Source organism: Poromitra crassiceps, assembly GCF_964638095.1.
Source record: "Poromitra crassiceps genome assembly, chromosome: 20".
Taxonomy (NCBI): domain Eukaryota; kingdom Metazoa; phylum Chordata; class Actinopteri; order Beryciformes; family Melamphaidae; genus Poromitra; species Poromitra crassiceps.
The window spans coordinates 29303825-29322146 of NC_139637.1; the positions used below are offsets into that span (position 1 = coordinate 29303825).

Below are 18322 nucleotides of genomic sequence, written 5' to 3' on the forward strand. Positions count from 1 at the left end.
CTGGCATCTCAAACCCAGCCAGCCGCAGGTGTGTCAAATCAAAAAATCAGTCTTGCTGTCTGACGCACAGTGATTGCATCATCACGCGCCCTCAACTAAGCGCCTTGTAGTTCTTTTTATAAAACAAGCAAAATGGCTCCTACAAGTATTCTATTAACTCATTGAGTGCCATGGACGAGTATGTTCGTCATTTCGTTTAGTAACGTAGAGTGCCAAGGACGAGTATGTTCGTCAATTGCGTTTTTTGACGGTGGGACGTGGATCAAAGCCTCAGGCATCTCCTGTACAAATATGGGAGCTATTGAAGGTGTATAACCTATTTTACGGACTCATTAGGTGGCGACAGTGCTCTCCAGATTACAGAAAGGTCCGGAAAACAGGAGGAAAAAGCCGTGATCAAAGAGAAACCGATGCATGCTGCAGCCAGAGCCATATAGATTGCTCTGTCTGCAGCTGACGTTGTCTGCGAACCGCAGTCAATCCGCGCCCACAACTGAGCTCCTCTGCCTCTGTCTGTCTGTCTGCATATAGTTTCTCCACACGATTACCCGCCAGAAAGGCAGCACCCGACGCCGAAGGGCCAAACCTTTACCTGCAGTCCGGTTTGGCATTTCCGTGTCGCGCTGGGAGCCGCCCGGCGCACACAAAAACGAAGCACTCCGAAAATAGACTGGGTGCGTGTAGGCTGTGTGTTAGTGTGGGGAGGAGTTTGCAGCTGAGGGGGGAGGGGGGTGGGGCACGCAGGGCATCACACAACTACACCACGTCACTACATCAGAAAATATTACCTTCAGACTCAGAATGTGCTTGAAATGCTGCATTTCACAAAAGGCGGAATAACTCAGCTTCTAATTTGAAAGATGTCTTTTTGCTCAAAACAGCCTATCTTCTCCGGCTCATAACTAAAGAACGGAAAATGGTATCAATAAACTTTTTTTTGCAGATGATAGAAGAGAGTCTCATCGTTCTTTGTGCGTGTTCGGTGTTTACATAGTAATATCACACAATATTCTGTGGGCCTCGAGAAATCACTGAAAACGCTCTGAAACTCTGGCACTGGGAGCGTCCGTTCTCCAAAAGTGGCTGGCACTCAATGAGTTAAAGGATAATTCTGTTGTTGTTTTTTTACCCAGGCCTTATTTTCCTACTTTTCCCATCATGATCCTGACCACTGAACATGCATAACTGGTCAACTAGACCAAGGCAGCAGGTCTATGTTCACCACCAATACAATGAAAGAAATATAAATGTATCTTGTTGCTGTAACAATGTTTTTTTCATTATTTAGATCCCTAAAAACACATTCTAAAGTAGTTGGGGTGTGTCACTCCACATACGTACACATTGCTTCTAACTTGGTATCCACTTAAAAGCTAGTTTCTGTGATTTGTTAATGATAATGCAAGAATAGGGAGTGGTTGTGTTAACAATAGTATTCCATCATAAATTGCATGTTTTACAGCGATCTTAGCGTGGTTGCACTCAAATCCAAAGAAACTGCTTGTATCCTTTTTTCTGCTTGTGTCCGACAGATCCGCAGAGCGCACAATATCGAGCTGACCGGCGCAGTGGTCATCTTTGATGAGGCTCACAACGTGGTAAGACACCTCGTCTCTCTGACACATTGCAATCTGCCGAGGTCATAAGTGACATGCACTGATTCAAGATTCAAGATTCAAATTGTCACTCCGTAGTACAAGTATCACGTGTGAAATTCTTGTGCTGTGAACTCCGTTTACAACATAGTACAAATATAACAGGGCATATGAGTGCAAAAACAACAAGAGACACAACAAGCAATAAGGCAGTAAAGTGATAAGACAAGTCAGAGACAGTGGCATATTCACTGCACATAGGTGCACATGGCATGTGCATACTTTATACATACTTAAACATAATTGACATTCTGTTTGCACAGGTGCAAATAGCATATACCTAATTAAACATACAGTTAAACATTAGACATACGTAATGGTAGCAGCTACAGTACGGTACAGTACGGCTACTACACTATTTGTGTATGTTAAGGAGTCTCGTGGCCTGCGGGAAGAAACTGTTCCTCAAGTGATTTGTGCGTGCTTTTGGAACCCTGTATCTCCTCCGTGAGGCTAACAGGGAGAACAGGCTGTTGTGGCGATGGTTTGTGTCTTTGATGATCTTCAGGGACCTCCTGAGGCACCGCTGGTTATATAGTTCCTGCAGTTCTGGCAACTCACATCCTGTTACGTGCTGACCCACGAGCCTCGCTCTTCTTAGCGCCCTGCGGTCCATGGTGGTACAGTTCCCGTACCAGGTGGTGAAGCAGCCAGTCAGCAGGCTTTCAATGGTGCCTCTGTAGAAGTCATCCACATACATTCAAATCATATCATAAGTTTGTATCAGGGGTTCTACTAGACCTTTTTTTTAAGGCCAATGTGACCGCTAGCATTCCAGAATTCCAGCCATATACAACATCTACCTGCCCTTTTGAATCGACATACACTATCCTACATTTAAACGTCAATAATTTATTGATTTTCTCAGTGTGCTGTCATGTGTTGTTGTGTGTCTGCACTGTTGTTGTACGTCTTCTTTGTGCTTTGTCGCAAGACGAATTTGAAAAGAAAAACCCAAACGTCTCTGCATTCTATCAAGGTCAACTACGAGGCAGGTCCCTCATTGGCGCGTGTCTAGTTTCTGAAAATGCCCGCTGGAGGCCAGACGGTCCTGCAGAACAAAACAAAATGTGAGTTCACGAACTTCACGTGATCTGGATGATTTAGCAGCCTGTCAATTGGCAAGCTGTCAGAGGAAAGATGTTTCTCCTCTGTGTACAGGAGAAGATTGGTGAGGAGGCCACATCCTTTAACTTGACTCCGTATGACCTCTGTGTGCAGGAGAAGACTTGTGAGATGTTTCTCCTCTGTGTACACTGCAGGAGAAGACTTGTGAGATGTTTCTCCTCTGTGTACACTGCAGGAGAAGACTTGTGAGATGTTTCTCCTCTGTGTACACTGCAGGAGAAGACTTGTGAGATGTTTCTCCTCTGTGTACACTGCAGGAGAAGACTTGTGAGATGTTTCTCCTCTGTGTACACTGCAGGAGAAGACTTGTGAGATGTTTCTCCTCTGTGTACACTGCAGGAGAAGACTTGTGAGATGTTTCTCCTCTGTGTACACTGCAGGAGAAGACTTGTGAGGAGGCCACATCCTTTGACTTGACTCCTTATGACCTTCTCCTCTGTGTGCAGGAGAAGACTTGTGAGGAGGCCACATCGTTTGACTTGACTCCTTATGACCTGGCCTCGGCCATCGCTGCTGTGGACAAGCTGCTGGCAGACGGGGCTGCTCAAGAACGCTCTGTCACTGAAGACTTCAATGTGGAATCCCTCAACTCTGGTTAGGAATGCTGTTGGTTTTCTTATGAAGTGTCCTGTAGCACATCAGACACACACTGAAATTGCCTAAAACGGGCCTCATGCAGCAACTTAATGTCTCTTATACACAAATGTAATAATCCAATCATGATTACTCTAAAACAGGGTTTGCAAACTTGTCAGACCAAATACCAGCGTTTCCGTTAGCCAGTAATTACTTTTTCAAAGTCCGACAAATTAAATCTGGCGTTCACCAAGTCTGGTAAATAAATAATTCCCTCTTAGCGCAATTTCGATATAGGCCTATTGAAATAGGCTAGAATAAAATTTACACACATCTCCATCTATTAAATAAACAAATATTTGTCTGATGTGTAATATAATATATGAGTATTATAGTATAGTATAGTATAGTATAGTATATATAACATGGCTGCCTCTGTGATCATAGCCTACTTACGTAACATAAAGTTGATCCAATATGATGTAACTGCAGCGCCGGAGCGCCCACCGCGGACGTTCTCAGACCCCGGAAGTGTACGCGTACATATCCGGAAGTGTACATGTACAGACCCGAGGTACTTTCCTTCAAAAATAAAAGCCAAAAAATATAAGCAGCTAGTGCGAGTGTGTTAGGCGAGGACTGCAGCGACCAAACACTGATGTTAGCTATAGCTAGATAGCATAGCTAGAGAGAGAGACACACACACAGAGAGAGAGAGATAGTTCCTTTTTCTGTTTTTCTTTTATAAAGTACAATCGTGTAATATTAAGGTTTTGATATTTGAAGGACCCCAGTGGAAATAAGCAGGCTTCTAGTTTGTAACTTTAAGCTGCTTTACTGGGCTATCCTTGGATCATTTTACTTTCGATTTACATATTGTGTACTTTTTTTACTACTGTATTAATTGTAAATTGTAATGGTTTTTATGCATTCTTGATCCGAAATAAACCAAACCAAACAAAGTCCGCATCAGCAAGCACACAACCTCCCAGGGGACGGGTGGCTGTCTGTACCCCAGGAGCGCTGCTTACGTGTGGGCCAGTAGGTAACCTAGGTCCCTGGAGGATAAGGTCCTGGGGGGGAGGGGCGTCTGTGTGTAGCCTGCAGAGGGGTGCTAATAGTGGGTATGCAGTTGGTCAGATTCATGGAAGGTGGGTGGGGTGAGGAGGCTGTCCTGGGTCTCAGAGGCCGACCATGGAGCTCATACCAGCGTGGGTAGGGGCAGGTTGGACGAGTTGCTAGCCGATTAACTAGTCAGGTCAACCCCGGAATTGTCTGTCAACATCGGTCATGAATCATACAAACATTCAATCATCCTAAATACACTAATGCACACAAGCATAGAATGTCATATACCTACGCCATTTCAAAAGAAAAATACCTGGGGTTTATTTTGCAGGAGTACGCGTACACTTCCTACCTGGGGTTTATTTTGAAGGAGTACGCGTACACTTCCTACCTGGGGTTTATTTTGAAGGAGTACGCGTACACTTCATACCTGGGGTTTATTTTGAAGGAGTACGCGTACACTTCCTACCTGGGGTTTATTTTGAAGGAGTACGCGTACACTTCCTACCTGGGGTTTATTTTGAAGGAGTACGCGTACACTTCATACCTGGGGTTTATTTTGAAGGAGTACGCGTACACTTCATACCTGGGGTTTATTTTGAAGGAGTACGCGTACACTTCATACCTGGGGTTTATTTTGAAGGAGTACGCGTACACTTCCTACCTGGGGTTTATTTTGAAGGAGTACGCGTACACTTCCTACCTGGGGTTTATTTTGAAGGAGTACGCGTACACTTCCGTGTCTGAGAAAGTACACGGTGGACCCTCCGGTGTTGCAGATGGATGGATCTCAGTTGATCGGAGGAATAAATGAAAGCTGCTTGCTAATATTTGATGAAACAAACACAAATGGTTTTTTAAGTAATATAACGTTCTACTGATAATGTTTTTTCTTGCAGGTTTAAAAATCCACCTAGACGACATTGCTAAAATTAAGAGTAAGTACTTATTTATTTTGTATATACAGTAAACAAGAAAAATATTCCTGAATAATTATTTGTGCAGTAGAGTGGGTACCATTTCTACTTCAAGACTTAGATTCAAGTCATGACAAAGCTGATATTCGCTACCTTACACCTCCATTTGTAACATCCCTGCTCTCTGGGTCTTTTCCTGCTGCTGTCTCCCCACCTCCCTCCTGCTGTCTCCCCTCCTCCCTGCTGCTGTCTCCCCTCCTCCCTGCTGCTGTCTCCCCTCCTCCCTGCTGCTGTCTCCCCTCCTCCCTGCTGCTGTCTCCCCTCCTCCCTGCTGCTGTCTCCCCTCCTCCCTGCTGCTGTCTCCTCACCTCCCTGCTGCTGTCTCCCCTCCTCCCTGCTGCTGTCTCCCCTCCTCCCTGCTGCTGTCTCCCCTCCTCCCTGCTGCTGTCTCCCCTCCTCCCTGCTGCTGTCTCCCCTCCTCCCTGCTGCTGTCTCCCCTCCTCCCTGCTGCTGTCTCCCCTCCTCCCTGCTGCTGTCTCCCCACCTCCCTGCTGCTGTCTCCCCTCCTCCCTGCTGCTGTCTCCCCTCCTCCCTGTTGCTGTCTCCCCTCCTCCCTGCTGCTGTCTCCCCACTTCACTGCTGCTGTCTCCCCTCCTCCCTGCTGCTGTCTCCCCACCTCCCTGCTGCTGTCTCCCCTCCTCCCTGCTGCTGTCTCCCCTCCTCCCTGCTGCTGTCTCCCCTCCTCCCTGCTGCTGTCTCCCCTCCTCCCTGCTGCTGTCTCCCCTCCTCCCTGCTGCTGTCTCCCCTCCTCCCTGCTGCTGTCTCCCCTCCTCCCTGCTGCTGTCTCCCCACTTCCCTGCTGCTGTCTCCCCACCTCCCTGCTGCTGTCTCCCCACCTCCCTGCTGCTGTCTCCCCACTTCCCTGCTGCTGTCTCCCCACCTCCCTGCTGCTGTCTCCCCACCTCCCTGCTGCTGTCTCCCCACCTCCCTGCTGCTGTCTCCCCACTTCCCTGCTGCTGTCTCCCTTCCTCCCTGCTGCTGTCTCCCCTCCTCCCTGCTGCTGTCTCCCTTCCTCCCTGCTGCTGTCTCCCTTCCTCCCTGCTGCTGTCTCCCCACCTCCCTGCTGCTGTCTCCCCACTTCCCTGCTGCTGTCTCCCCACCTCCCTGCTGCTGTCTCCCCTCCTCCCTGCTGCTGTCTCCCCACTTCCCTGCTGCTGTCTCCCCACCTCCCTGCTGCTGTCTCCCCACCTCCCTGCTGCTGTCTCCCCACTTCCCTGCTGCTGTCTCCCCTCCTCCCTGCTGCTGTCTCCCCTCCTCCCTGCTGCTGTCTCCCCTCCTCCCTGCTGCTGTCTCCCCTCCTCCCTGCTGCTGTCTCCTCACCTCCCTGCTGCTGTCTCCCCTCCTCCCTGCTGCTGTCTCCCCACTTCCCTCCTGCTGTCTCCCCTCCTCCCTGCTGCTGTCTCCCCTCCTCCCTGCTGCTGTCTCCCCTCCTCCCTGCTGCTGTCTCCCCTCCTCCCTGCTGCTGTCTCCCTGCTGCTGTCTCCCCTCCTCCCTGCTGCTGTCTCCCCTCCTCCCTGCTGCTGTCTCCCCTCCTCCCTGTTGCTGTCTCCCCTCCTCCCTGTTGCTGTCTCCCCTCCTCCCTGCTGCTGTCTCCCCTCCTCCCTGCTGCTGTCTCCCCTCCTCCCTGCTGCTGTCTCCCCTCCTCCCTGCTGCTGTCTCCCTGCTGCTGTCTCCCCTCCTCCCTGCTGCTGTCTCCCCTCCTCCCTGCTGCTGTCTCCCTGCTGCTGTCTCCCCTCCTCCCTGCTGCTGTCTCCCCTCCTCCCTGCTGCTGTCTCCCTGCTGCTGTCTCCCCTCCTCCCTGCTGCTGTCTCCCTGCTGCTGTCTCCCCTCCTCCCTGCTGCTGTCTCCCCTCCTCCCTGCTGCTGTCTCCCTGCTGCTGTCTCCCCTCCTCCCTGCTGCTGTCTCCCTGCTGCTGTCTCCCCTCCTCCCTGCTGCTGTCTCCCCTCCTCCCTGCTGCTGTCTCCCCTCCTCCCTGCTGCTGTCTCCCCTCCTCCCTGCTGCTGTCTCCCCTCCTCCCTGCTGTGCTTTTCCAGAGATCCTCCTGGATCTGGAAGCTGCCATTGACTCCTTTGATGTTCCAAATGACAAGGGGATCACAAAACCTGGAAGGTACACCAGATGGTGCTGTTGGTGTTAGATAACGTCTGGTCCGCGGACCACAGTTTGGGAACCAATGGCCTAGTGTTATCATTGACTGTAAATAATATGGACATTGGACAACGCAACTCCACTTCCCACAGATATACAAAAATGAAGCCAAAATATCTCATTTCAGCGAGCGGCCATCTTGGCTGAGCCCCCTCAGCTGTGCTGCCATCTGACAGAGGGTTGAGAGTGGCTGTCAGCAGCAGTGTGATAAGAAGTACCTAAAATGGCAGAAACCATCTTTGGGAAACATTTATTTGACATGTTCCTGGATTTTTTAGTTTGGCTCATGGCCCATCTGCTGACGTCACACTGCAAGGCATCTATACTGCCACCAGGGGCCGATAGATCTTTTGGCTTCACTTTTTGGGAACTGACATGATGTTCACATTATTTACAGTCAATAGTTGGGTTTCCATTCACCTGTTTTTATGCGAATTTTCAATTTGTGCATACAAAACTGAGTGGAAACGCTGCAAAATGCGAAAAAACGTTCTAACGCTTGGGGGAGTTGGAAAAGTTGGCCGTATCGATAAATGGTAATGCGATAAATACAATGGAAACAAACCCTGTTCAAAACCCTGTCTGTTTGACCTGCTCACTAGTACTGTACAGTACTGTCACAGGAAGTCACAGGAACAGGAAGTAACTGGCTGACCCCTGTGTTTGAACTTAAGGTGAATACTAAATAGAGAGGCAAAGTGGAACGTCACTTCCTGCTTCAGCACTGTACCAAAGATTTTCATCCGCCTTATTTTCCCATAGACATTTCGTAAAATGCTTATAAAATAGTTGTACTTCGTTGAACCAAACGGTTCAGCTAACTCTATAATCGGGAGAGACCATAGAACATTTCACTCGGACCACAACTTAAAAAAGACAACATCGAAAAAATATTTTCTTTAAACCCGCATTTTTTTTAACGTTTTGGTCCCAGTGAAATGTTATGCGATCTCTCCTGTTTCTAAATATATCTGTACCATTTGGTTTGAACCAGTAAAACTATTTTTATACGCATTTTACGAAATGTGTATGGGAAAATAAATGGCGGATGAAAATATCTGGTACAGTGCTGAAGCAGGAAGTAGGCGGTCACTTTGCCTCTCTATAGGGCTACACTTGTAAGCTAAATAGGAAGTACAATTGACTTTACTTTACTTTATTTGTTTATTTAGACGGGACAATGCATAATTAATGAACACAATGATCATTATCGGGTGCAATCACCTGTAAATGAAGAGAGTGTAAAAAATGCCGGATTTAGCCCGGAGGCTATCTTCCATCCGTAGTCCCAAGACATAAAAACAGGAAATATACAACAGGGCAACATCATAGAAGATAAATATAAAACAGGACAAACAACATAGGAGATAACAACACTTAATACATAAAGATCAGGACAGTTGACTCTAATGTGTATGAGTATGTGTGTGTGAGTGTCTATGTGTTATGGGTGGGTGGGTGGAGTGTATGCTGTGTGTGCATAATGTACCTGTGTGTGCATAAGCGTAAGCGCGTGCACACATGCATGGGCGCTATAAAGTAAAGTGTGTGCCAGATATAAAGTGTAGCGTGTGCCAGATATAAAGTGTAGCGTGTGCTTATTGGTGTTTGCATACTTGGTTGTCTTTCAACCATTTTTTAAGATGCCCACGGAAGGTGGCAAGGGTGGGGCTTTCTCTAAAGTGCCAGGTAGACTGTTCCATGTGTGGCAGCCTTTTATGGACAGAACGTTTTGACCAAAGGTGGTCAGTCTATGCTGGACTGCACAGTCACCTCTGCTGTCTGATCTGGTGCCTAGTCCAGTGTTTGGTTTAATTTGTATGAATTCCTTTACAGGCAGGGGAGCCAGTCCGTGTAGGCACTTATAAATAAAACAAGCACTCTTGAAGACTTTGACATTTTCAAAGTTCAAAAAGTGATGTTTTTCCAGAATGTTACAGTGATGCAAATACCTTGATGGCTCTGTTGAATAGCCGTCCAATAGGCTTTATGACTGTGGCACCCGCGAACGACCAGTTTGTAAAGCAATAATTATTATGGGAAAAGATCATACAATGAAAGTATGACTTTGCAGCCTCAGCTGTTAAAAACGGCCGAATTTGTCTAAAATTTTGTAAGTTAAAATTGATTGTCTGTTTCACTTTTTTAATGTGTTTCTTGAAGGAAAGGTTTGAGTCCAGAGTAACACCAAGGTATTTGAACTGGAAAACTAGTTCTAATTCTTCCCCCCCCAGAAACACACTGGATCTTGTGAGTTTAAGTGGGCGTTTGCTGAACATCATGCATACAGTTTTCTTTGTATTTAGCAGCAGCCAGGCAGGTATCATTTAACCAGGGTTGGACTTTGTTTAGAGCACTCGTAAGGCAGGATGCAATTTTTAGATCGCCGTTAGGGGTGTCAAAATTTATCGTATAATCAATGCAACGAGATGCGGATGTGCGAATCGAATTGTTGATAGATGAATCGTTTGTTTAAATTTCTGTTGACATTCAGATTTTAAAGCACTTTCTAAGTAAAAAAGGGACTTGATATTTATCTGACTGCTTGTATTAATTGATGAAAAAGTAGCCATGTGCAGTAATAATACAGAAAATTGAGGATTTGATACTTGGAGCTGCAATACTTTGAGCTGTATGGAGATGCATCGTGGAATCGAATCGTTGACAGATTCATCGTAATCGAATCGTGAGGCCAGTGAAGATTCACAGCCCTAATCGCCGTGTGTTTAAACAGAAGACTAGAATTAATGTTAATGCGACTCTCTTCTAGAATTGCTCCGTGGATTATAACGTTATGCTTGTTGCAGTTGAAGAGTAGCGTCTGGTAATGCAGAAATTGCATCTTACGGTCTTTGTACCTTTGTAGGTCATCAAGAAACTTCAAATGAATAAGATAGATGTGTTTAATAAAACTTCAAATGAATAAGATAGATGTGTTTAATAAAACTTCAAATGAATAAGATAGATGTGTTTAATAAAACTTCAAATGAATAAGATAGATGTGTTTAATAGAGGTGGTCGCTGCCTGCCTGCAGGACCACACATGTATCGGGTCTAGCAGCATCTGCACAGCCTCAAACACCAGGTGATTGACAGCTCTATAATCGCATAATAGCAACGGATGCAAACGCGCATTATTTCGCATTTTCTTTTGCCGACTTTCTGAAAATTTGATTAAAATTTGCGACACCTTTGGATGGAAACCCAACTAAGTGCAGTGGGTTTCTCTTAGCACTGTTGTCTTTTCTAAAGCACTTATGAATTCTTCACATCTTTCCTTGACCTCATGACGTTTTTCCATCCAGGTCAGGTCAGGACAAGGACAAGTGCTTAGGAGAAGGGATGCATTTTTATGACTACTGTATTGGAATCCAGGCCCTATTTAAGATTGTATTCACTTTTCACTATCTGCCTATCTCCTCCTGTGACTCTGTCTCTCTCACTCTCTCTCTCACAGCTTCATTTATGAGCTATTCGAGATGGCTCTTGTGAACAAAGCCAACAAGGCGTCCATCTCTGAAGCTCTGGAGCAGATCACCAGCTCCTTGGCAGGACGTCAGTATTGTTTGCTCCCATGCTAATTTTGACCTCTGTGGTCACATATGCCTTTGTTCAGCGTGCATCATTTGCAGACAGGATATGTGACGTCTATGCTTCTCAACAGAGACAGGAATGTTCTTGAACACAGATGGATTGCAGAAACTGGCTGATATAATACAGGTGGGCCTTGGTGAAATTGAAATTGCTCCGCGTGATATTTTTTAAACATCAGTATATTCTCGTCAAATGAATTGTGATCCATTTGTACAATTGCAACAAAAAAAATTGTTATCCTCCAGTTCATGCCAATGGTATTGTTAGTGCTAGTGTTTATTTATTTCATATTTTGGTCAACGGTGAACTGAACGCAGCCATTTGCAACTAAATGAACATACAGTGAGCAGCATCGTTAACTCCTGCAAGAGTTGATGACACTCTTTTCCTGATAATTGCCCATTGTGTTTACATGCGTGTGGTAATTTACATAAGAAAAAACAGGTTTTGCTGTAATTTCGCTGCACAGCTTCTGTCCCTCTGCTTCTCTTCTCTGCTCTGTCTACCGCAGGCAGGGCTCAGACACACACGCAGACACACAGCGGTGTGTGTGCTAATGTGCTGAGGTGTTTTTGGGCTGTGTCAAGACAGCAACAGTTAGCCAGACTAGCAAAGGAAATACCACAATTAAATTTCAGAATAAAGGCTTCCAAATTCTCACAATGGCAAAAAAAAGGTATTTCAATCTATGTATGAACCAGCAAACCTTGTATCAAAATACTCGTTGTGATGTTAAACTTACATATGGAGTGAAACTGGCTGTAAAGCATTACTCAAAATTAATACTAAGGTTAAAGTTACAATAGGGATGCAAAATGTAAGCAAATTCTTGAAGTGATCATCATTGGTAACGTTAACGAGCAATCAATTGATTAATTGAAATTAAAATGCCAGATTTACCAAACAATACCAAATGCTTCTTTTTTTGCTCAATTAAACGCTTTATTTCCACAGCAGCACCATATTATATATTCCCACAGCATAGCATAGCTGTGAAACATAAAAACGTAGAAGCCTAAGATATATTGGACAAATTTGTGTCTGCTTTAAGCTGCGCGGGCGCTGGTGGCTACAAGTAAGGGATAATCAACTCCTAAGTGTGTGTTAAATTATTTTAATGCACAACGTAGAGGTGAAGAACCACCCGACTCCACAGGGTGGTTGCCTCCACGAAGTACATTAAAATCGTTTAACGCACACCTAGGAGTTGATTATTCCGCTTATACCATGGTCATACATTTTTGGTGCAAGTTTAGCAATCAAAATCAAATGTTTTTCACAAGCCATAACTGTTTACCTAGCAACACTTGGGAGAGCGACTAATACCTTAGAATAATCATTCCCATCCCGTCAGCTTCTCATGCAATGGAAACGTTTGCTGTTCTAGTAAATAGGACGAGTCTTGGATGCAGGCCGATATGGTGCAGGTAATCTCGTCTGCTCAGCTCTTAGAAGCTGAGGTATGTAAGGGAAAAATAAGTTCTCGCTGTGGGTAATTAAATGATCAAGATTCAAAAAGGTTCTTGAGTGAAGTTCTTTATTCTACATGCACACGTGTCAGTATCGAGAAACGTGACACTGACAAAGAAAAGCTTGGTCTCTCCCCCCTCCCTCCCTTTCCCTTCTCCCTGCCGCTTTCCCGCGGCCCGGCAGCAAAGGCTTTGTGGACCGGCACTGGTCCCCGGCCCGGCGGTTGAGGACCACTGCTCTATAATACAAAGTGCATTATTGTGATAATGATCACACAAAAAAGTGGACACAACTCATCATTGAACCAACTGATTATACAGCAAATAAACAATTGACCTTTTTCACAAGGGGCATTTTGTGTTGAAAAGGCAAATGAGGGTTTCCAACTTCCAATCATAGAAGTTGGAAACCTTCATTAGTGTTTTGCTTGCACCTGTGTTTACCCTGCCTTTTCGACACAAAATGGCCACAGTGAAAAGGGTCTATGATGATTCTCTTTGGTCACTCATATTTCCTCTTCTTGTAGCTGGTGTTCGGTGGTGAGCCACTAGAGGGCGATAAAGGAACACACATGCAGGCCAACACTGATCAATTCAAGGTTGGTATCTTTTGACCAGTCCAATTGAGTGTGCATCTGTAGGCTATTACTAGTTATGATACGATGACCTGATGTGTTATGTCTGGTTAGTTATGATACGATGACATGATGTGTTATGTCTGGTTACTAGTTATGATACGATGACATGATGTGTTATGTCTGGTTAGTTATGATACGATGACATGATGTGTTATGTCTGGTTACTAGTTATGATACGATGACATGATGTGTTATGTCTGGTTAGTTATGATACGATGACATGATGTGTTATGTCTGGTTACTAGTTATGATACGATGACATGATGTGTTATGTCTGGTTACTAGTTATGATACGATGACCTGATGTGTTATGTCTGGTTGTCTTCCACAGGTTCATATTACTAGTAGGGATGCACCGATCCACTTTTTTCACTTCCGATCCGATTCCGATACCTGAATTTGGATATCTGCCGATACCGATATTATGCCGATACCAATATTTTTCTTGAATATACAGTATAGGCAAAGATTTGGCCAATTAAAGTTTTTTTTTTAAATATACCTTGCAAAAAGCAGACAAAATTAAGAAAATATACAAGGCAAAGAAGGATACTATTATACATTATTACACAAATTACGGCCAGCTGTGTGCTGGAATTGAAAAAAAAAAAAAAAAAATCAAATCAAATCCGATCCGTGAATTAGTGCCATATCGGCACCCGATACCGATATTGGATCGGATCGGCCCCATCCCTAATTACTAGTTATGATACGATGACATGATGTGTTATGTCTGGTTACTAGTTATGATACGATGACATGATGTGTTATGTCTGGTTACTAGTTATGATACGATGACATGATGTGTTATGTCTGGTTACTAGTTATGATACGATGACATTATTATGGTTGTCTTCCACAGGTTCATATCCACCGGGACACCAGCCATTACAAGAAGAAACAAAGTACTGATGTATGGGCTTCATCTTCCTCAAAAAAACAAGGCAAGCTGACTGGATTCCCTACATCCCTACATACAGCTGCTTCTTGATCCGCTAGACTTCCAGCTGTTGAGCTATACTTTTATTATTAATTATTCATTATACCTTTATTTAACCAGATAAGTCAGTTGAGAACCAATTCTCATTTACAATGACAACCTGGCCAAGATGCAGCAACAGAAGGCAAGTCAGTACAAAACATTAAAATGTATACAGCAAGTACAGTAACAGTGTTGATAAATCAATTTCTGGAAAACTAAGGCCCTTAAAAAGTCTTAAAAAGTCTTAATCACCATTTGATGAAGTATTCAATTTTGTAGCTGATTGTGTTAAATGGGCATATGATATTGTTTCAGACCCCTGAATTGAATCAAAATTGTATCGTGATTTGTGGCAGACTTTGTGATATCAGCAAATATGGTATCATTGTCAAAATAATCTACATTGACAGGTGTGTTAGCCATGTGTTACTCCATGAGACTTGTGTATTAGCCAGGTGTTATTCCATGAGACTGATGTGTTAGCCAGGTGTTATTCCATGAGACTGATGTGTTAGCCAGGTGTTATTCTATGAGACAGGTGTGTTAGCCAGAAAGCATAGAGCGATTGAGCTCCAGCAGGCAGAGCAAGACTGCTGCGGCTGCCCTGCCCGCCGGTTGCCGTGGACACCTTGGTCTCTAGTGATTGGTTAAGAAAGACAGAAGCCCGCCCCTCATAGAAATGCTCTGAAGTGACTGCAATCTCAGACTAGAAGAGGAGATGAGTTTATGAGTTGATGATTCAGTCTGAATATCATGCTAGGATCCCCTAGGACCATAAAACATGTAATGAACATGTGTGTGACCTGACCTGTGTGTTTCTCTGCACTTCCAGGCAACGTTCTGAGTTACTGGTGCTTCTCGCCTGGCTTCAGCATGCAGGAGCTGAAGCGTCAAGGTGTCCGCTGCATCATTCTGACCAGTGGTACCCTGGCTCCTCTCTCCTCCTTCACCTCTGAGATGAGGATGTAAGTTTGTGGTACCCTGGCTCCTCTCTCCTCCTTCACCTCTGAGATGAGGATGTAAGTTTGTGCTACCCTGACTCCTCTCTCCTCCTTCACCTCTGAGATGAGGATGTAAGTTTGTGGTACCCTGGCTCCTCTCTCCTCCTTCACCTCTGAGATGAGGATGTAAGTTTGTGGTACCCTGGCTCCTCTCTCCTCCTTCACCTCTGAGATGAGGATGTAAGTTTGTGCTACCCTGACTCCTCTCTCCTCCTTCACCTCTGAGATGAGGATGTAAGTTTGTGGTACCCTGGCTCCTCTCTCCTCCTTCACCTCTGAGATGAGGATGTAAGTTTGTGGTACCCTGGCTCCTCTCTCCTCCTTCACCTCTGATATGAGGATGTAAGTTTGTGGTACCCTGACTCCTCTCTCCTCCTTCACCTCTGAGATGAGGATGTAAGTTTGTGGTACCCTGACTCCTCTCTCCTCCTTCACCTCTGAGATGAGGATGTAAGTTTGTGATACCCTGACTCCTCTCTCCTCCTCCACCTCTGAGACGAGGATGTAAGTTTGTGGTACCCTGGCTCCTCTCTCCTCCTTCACCTCTGAGATGAGGATGTAAGTTTGTGATACCCTGACTCCTCTCTCCTCCTCCACCTCTGAGATGAGGATGTAAGTTTGTGGTACCCTGACTCCTCTCTCCTCCTTCACCTCTGAGATAAGGATGTAAGTTTGTGGTACCCTGACTCCTCTCTCCTCCTTCACCTCTGAGATAAGGATGTAAGTTTGTGATACCCTGACTCCTCTCTCCTCCTTCACCTCTTGAGATGAGGATGTAAGTTTGTGATACCCTGGCTCCTCTCTCCTCCTTCACCTCTGAGATGAGGATGTAAGTTTGTGGTACCCTGACTCCTCTCTCCTCCTTCACCTCTGAGATGAGGATGTAAGTTTGTGGTACCCTGACTCCTCTCTCCTCCTTCACCTCTGAGATGAGGATGTAAGTTTGTGGTACCCTGACTCCTCTCTCCTCCTTCACCTCTGAGATGAGGATGTAAGTTTGTGGTACCCTGACTCCTCTCTCCTCCTCCACCTCTGAGATGAGGATGTGAGTCTGTCCTTCACAGCTTACCTGTCACCCCTCAAGAGCAGTGGGCCTCATATTGTTTTGCCAGTATACACATTACAAATGAAATTACTATATTATATATTATTATTTTTATTAAAAATGGGATGTGATCCAGTCACTGTCATCGTCCCCTGATCCCACTGATTATTATTATTATTATGTTGTTGTTGTTGTTGTTGTTTTTGTTTGAATGAAAAGTGTCAGTGTCCCATGCTGACTAAATGCTGTTTCTGAGGACTCTCCACCCTGCCAAGAAAAAAACAAAAACAAAACAAAACACTGAACATCTATATTTTGGATATTTTTGCCAGGAAAATCGCAAAATGTAAAGATATTGGCTTTCTGCACAAAATGCGGGCTGTTGTGGGCAACTGTGATCTAAGAATATTGGTGTCAGTATTGGCCCTCAAACACCAAATCAGTCAAACCTTAATCACAATTCCATTTTGTTGCATTAACATAGAGAAAGCTTAAGATCCTGGCTTGGCTGCTAGGCTATCTTGGATTAAAATGTTCTCTTCTTTCTTTCTCTTTTTCTTTCATTCTTTCTTTCACCATTTTCAGTCCCTTCCCTGTTTGCCTGGAGAACAGCCACGTGATTCAACGCGACCAAATCTTTGTTAGCGTTATTGATCGCGGGCCAGATGGGGTGCGATTAAGTTCAGCGTTTGATAGAAGGTAAGTCTTACGGTGAACGGACAAGCCTCGTACTTTTGAACTGTTCACCCAGGGCTCCAGAGTGCGACTATTTTGGTTCCACATTCAACCAAAAATCTGTCAAGTGCGACTAAACATTTCCTGTGCTGACGGCGGGTCATTGACGACAAGCTCAAATTCGACCTGAACACTGACATGTTGTGTAAAAAAGGTCAGCAACGTCTACATTGCCTGAGGAAGCTTGCAAAGTTCCAAATTGATAAGACTGATGAAACTGTTTTATAGTGCCTATATCGAGTCAGTCATTTCCTTCTCCATTGCCTGTTGGTATGGTAACCTGTGTATTAAGGATAAGAATTCCCTCGGAAAAATTGTGAAGGTGGCATCTAAAGTAGCCGGTATCCATCTGGACAGCCTCGACCATGTCTTTAACAGACAAGTACTTAAGAAGGCTTTGTCCATCCGTTCAGACGCAGCCCATCCTCTAAGCTCGGAGTACAGGCTCCTTCCTTCAGGTCGTCGACTGTGTGCCCCACGGGCCACAAAAAATAGGCACAAGTTCTCCTTTGTCCCTGTCTCCATTCGAGCATTGAACGCTGCTGAGGGAAGGCAGTGATGGTTTAGTGGTTTATTATCATTTTTTACTTTCAGCCTCCGCCGCTGTTTGTATTGTTTTATTGTTTCTATTGATTTTATGGTTTCTATTATTTTATTGTTTTTAACTATTGATTTATCTTTCCTTACTTTGTGCACTTTACTGGCCATTCGTGCACTTTATTCTACTACCTCACTTTACCGGTCGCTTCGTGTCTGCACTTTACTTTACTGATCGCTGTGCACTTTACGGATCGCTGTGCACTTTACTGATCGCTGTGCACTTTACTGATCGCTGTGCACTTTACTGATCGCTGTGCACTTTACTGATCGCTGTGCACTTTACCGATCGCTGTGCACTTTACCGATCGCTGTGCACTTTACCGATCGCTGTGCACTTTACCGATTGCTGTGCACTTTAATGCTACCTTGCACATTATCGGTCATTGTGTGCCACAAACAAGGTCCTTGATGTTGATGTTTATTTAGCCTTTTATTTATTTTAACTATAGGCATGTAACCTTTAACATGCTACTTGTGTTGTTTCTTGTCAATGTTCTTATTTGTATGTCTATATGCTGCAACTCAATTTGCCCTTTGGGACACTAATAAACTTGAACTTGAACTTGAACTTGAACTTGGCTGCCCTGATCTCTTTAGTCAGTCAGTACATTTACATACACTTAAAAAATCCAAGTATTGCGTTAGCCCGCCTAAAACCGGACTTTTGAAATGCATGTAAACATGTTAGCTCGACTGAAATCGAAGT

General features: G+C 44.9%; 1 protein-coding gene across 1 annotated transcript in view; it reads left to right on the forward strand.

Annotated features, from left to right (window-relative positions):
• rtel1 (regulator of telomere elongation helicase 1) overlaps positions 1-18322 on the forward strand; it is a 64768-nt gene that overhangs the window by 12040 nt on the left and 34406 nt on the right. The window contains exons 4-13 of the mRNA XM_083657224.1: positions 1533-1598; positions 3230-3377; positions 5327-5365; positions 7438-7513; positions 11010-11107; positions 11217-11272; positions 13143-13214; positions 14116-14197; positions 15068-15200; positions 16867-16980. Of these exons, the coding sequence (XP_083513350.1) occupies positions 1533-1598; positions 3230-3377; positions 5327-5365; positions 7438-7513; positions 11010-11107; positions 11217-11272; positions 13143-13214; positions 14116-14197; positions 15068-15200; positions 16867-16980 (884 nt within the window). The remainder of the gene's footprint in view (positions 1-1532; positions 1599-3229; positions 3378-5326; positions 5366-7437; positions 7514-11009; positions 11108-11216; positions 11273-13142; positions 13215-14115; positions 14198-15067; positions 15201-16866; positions 16981-18322) is intronic.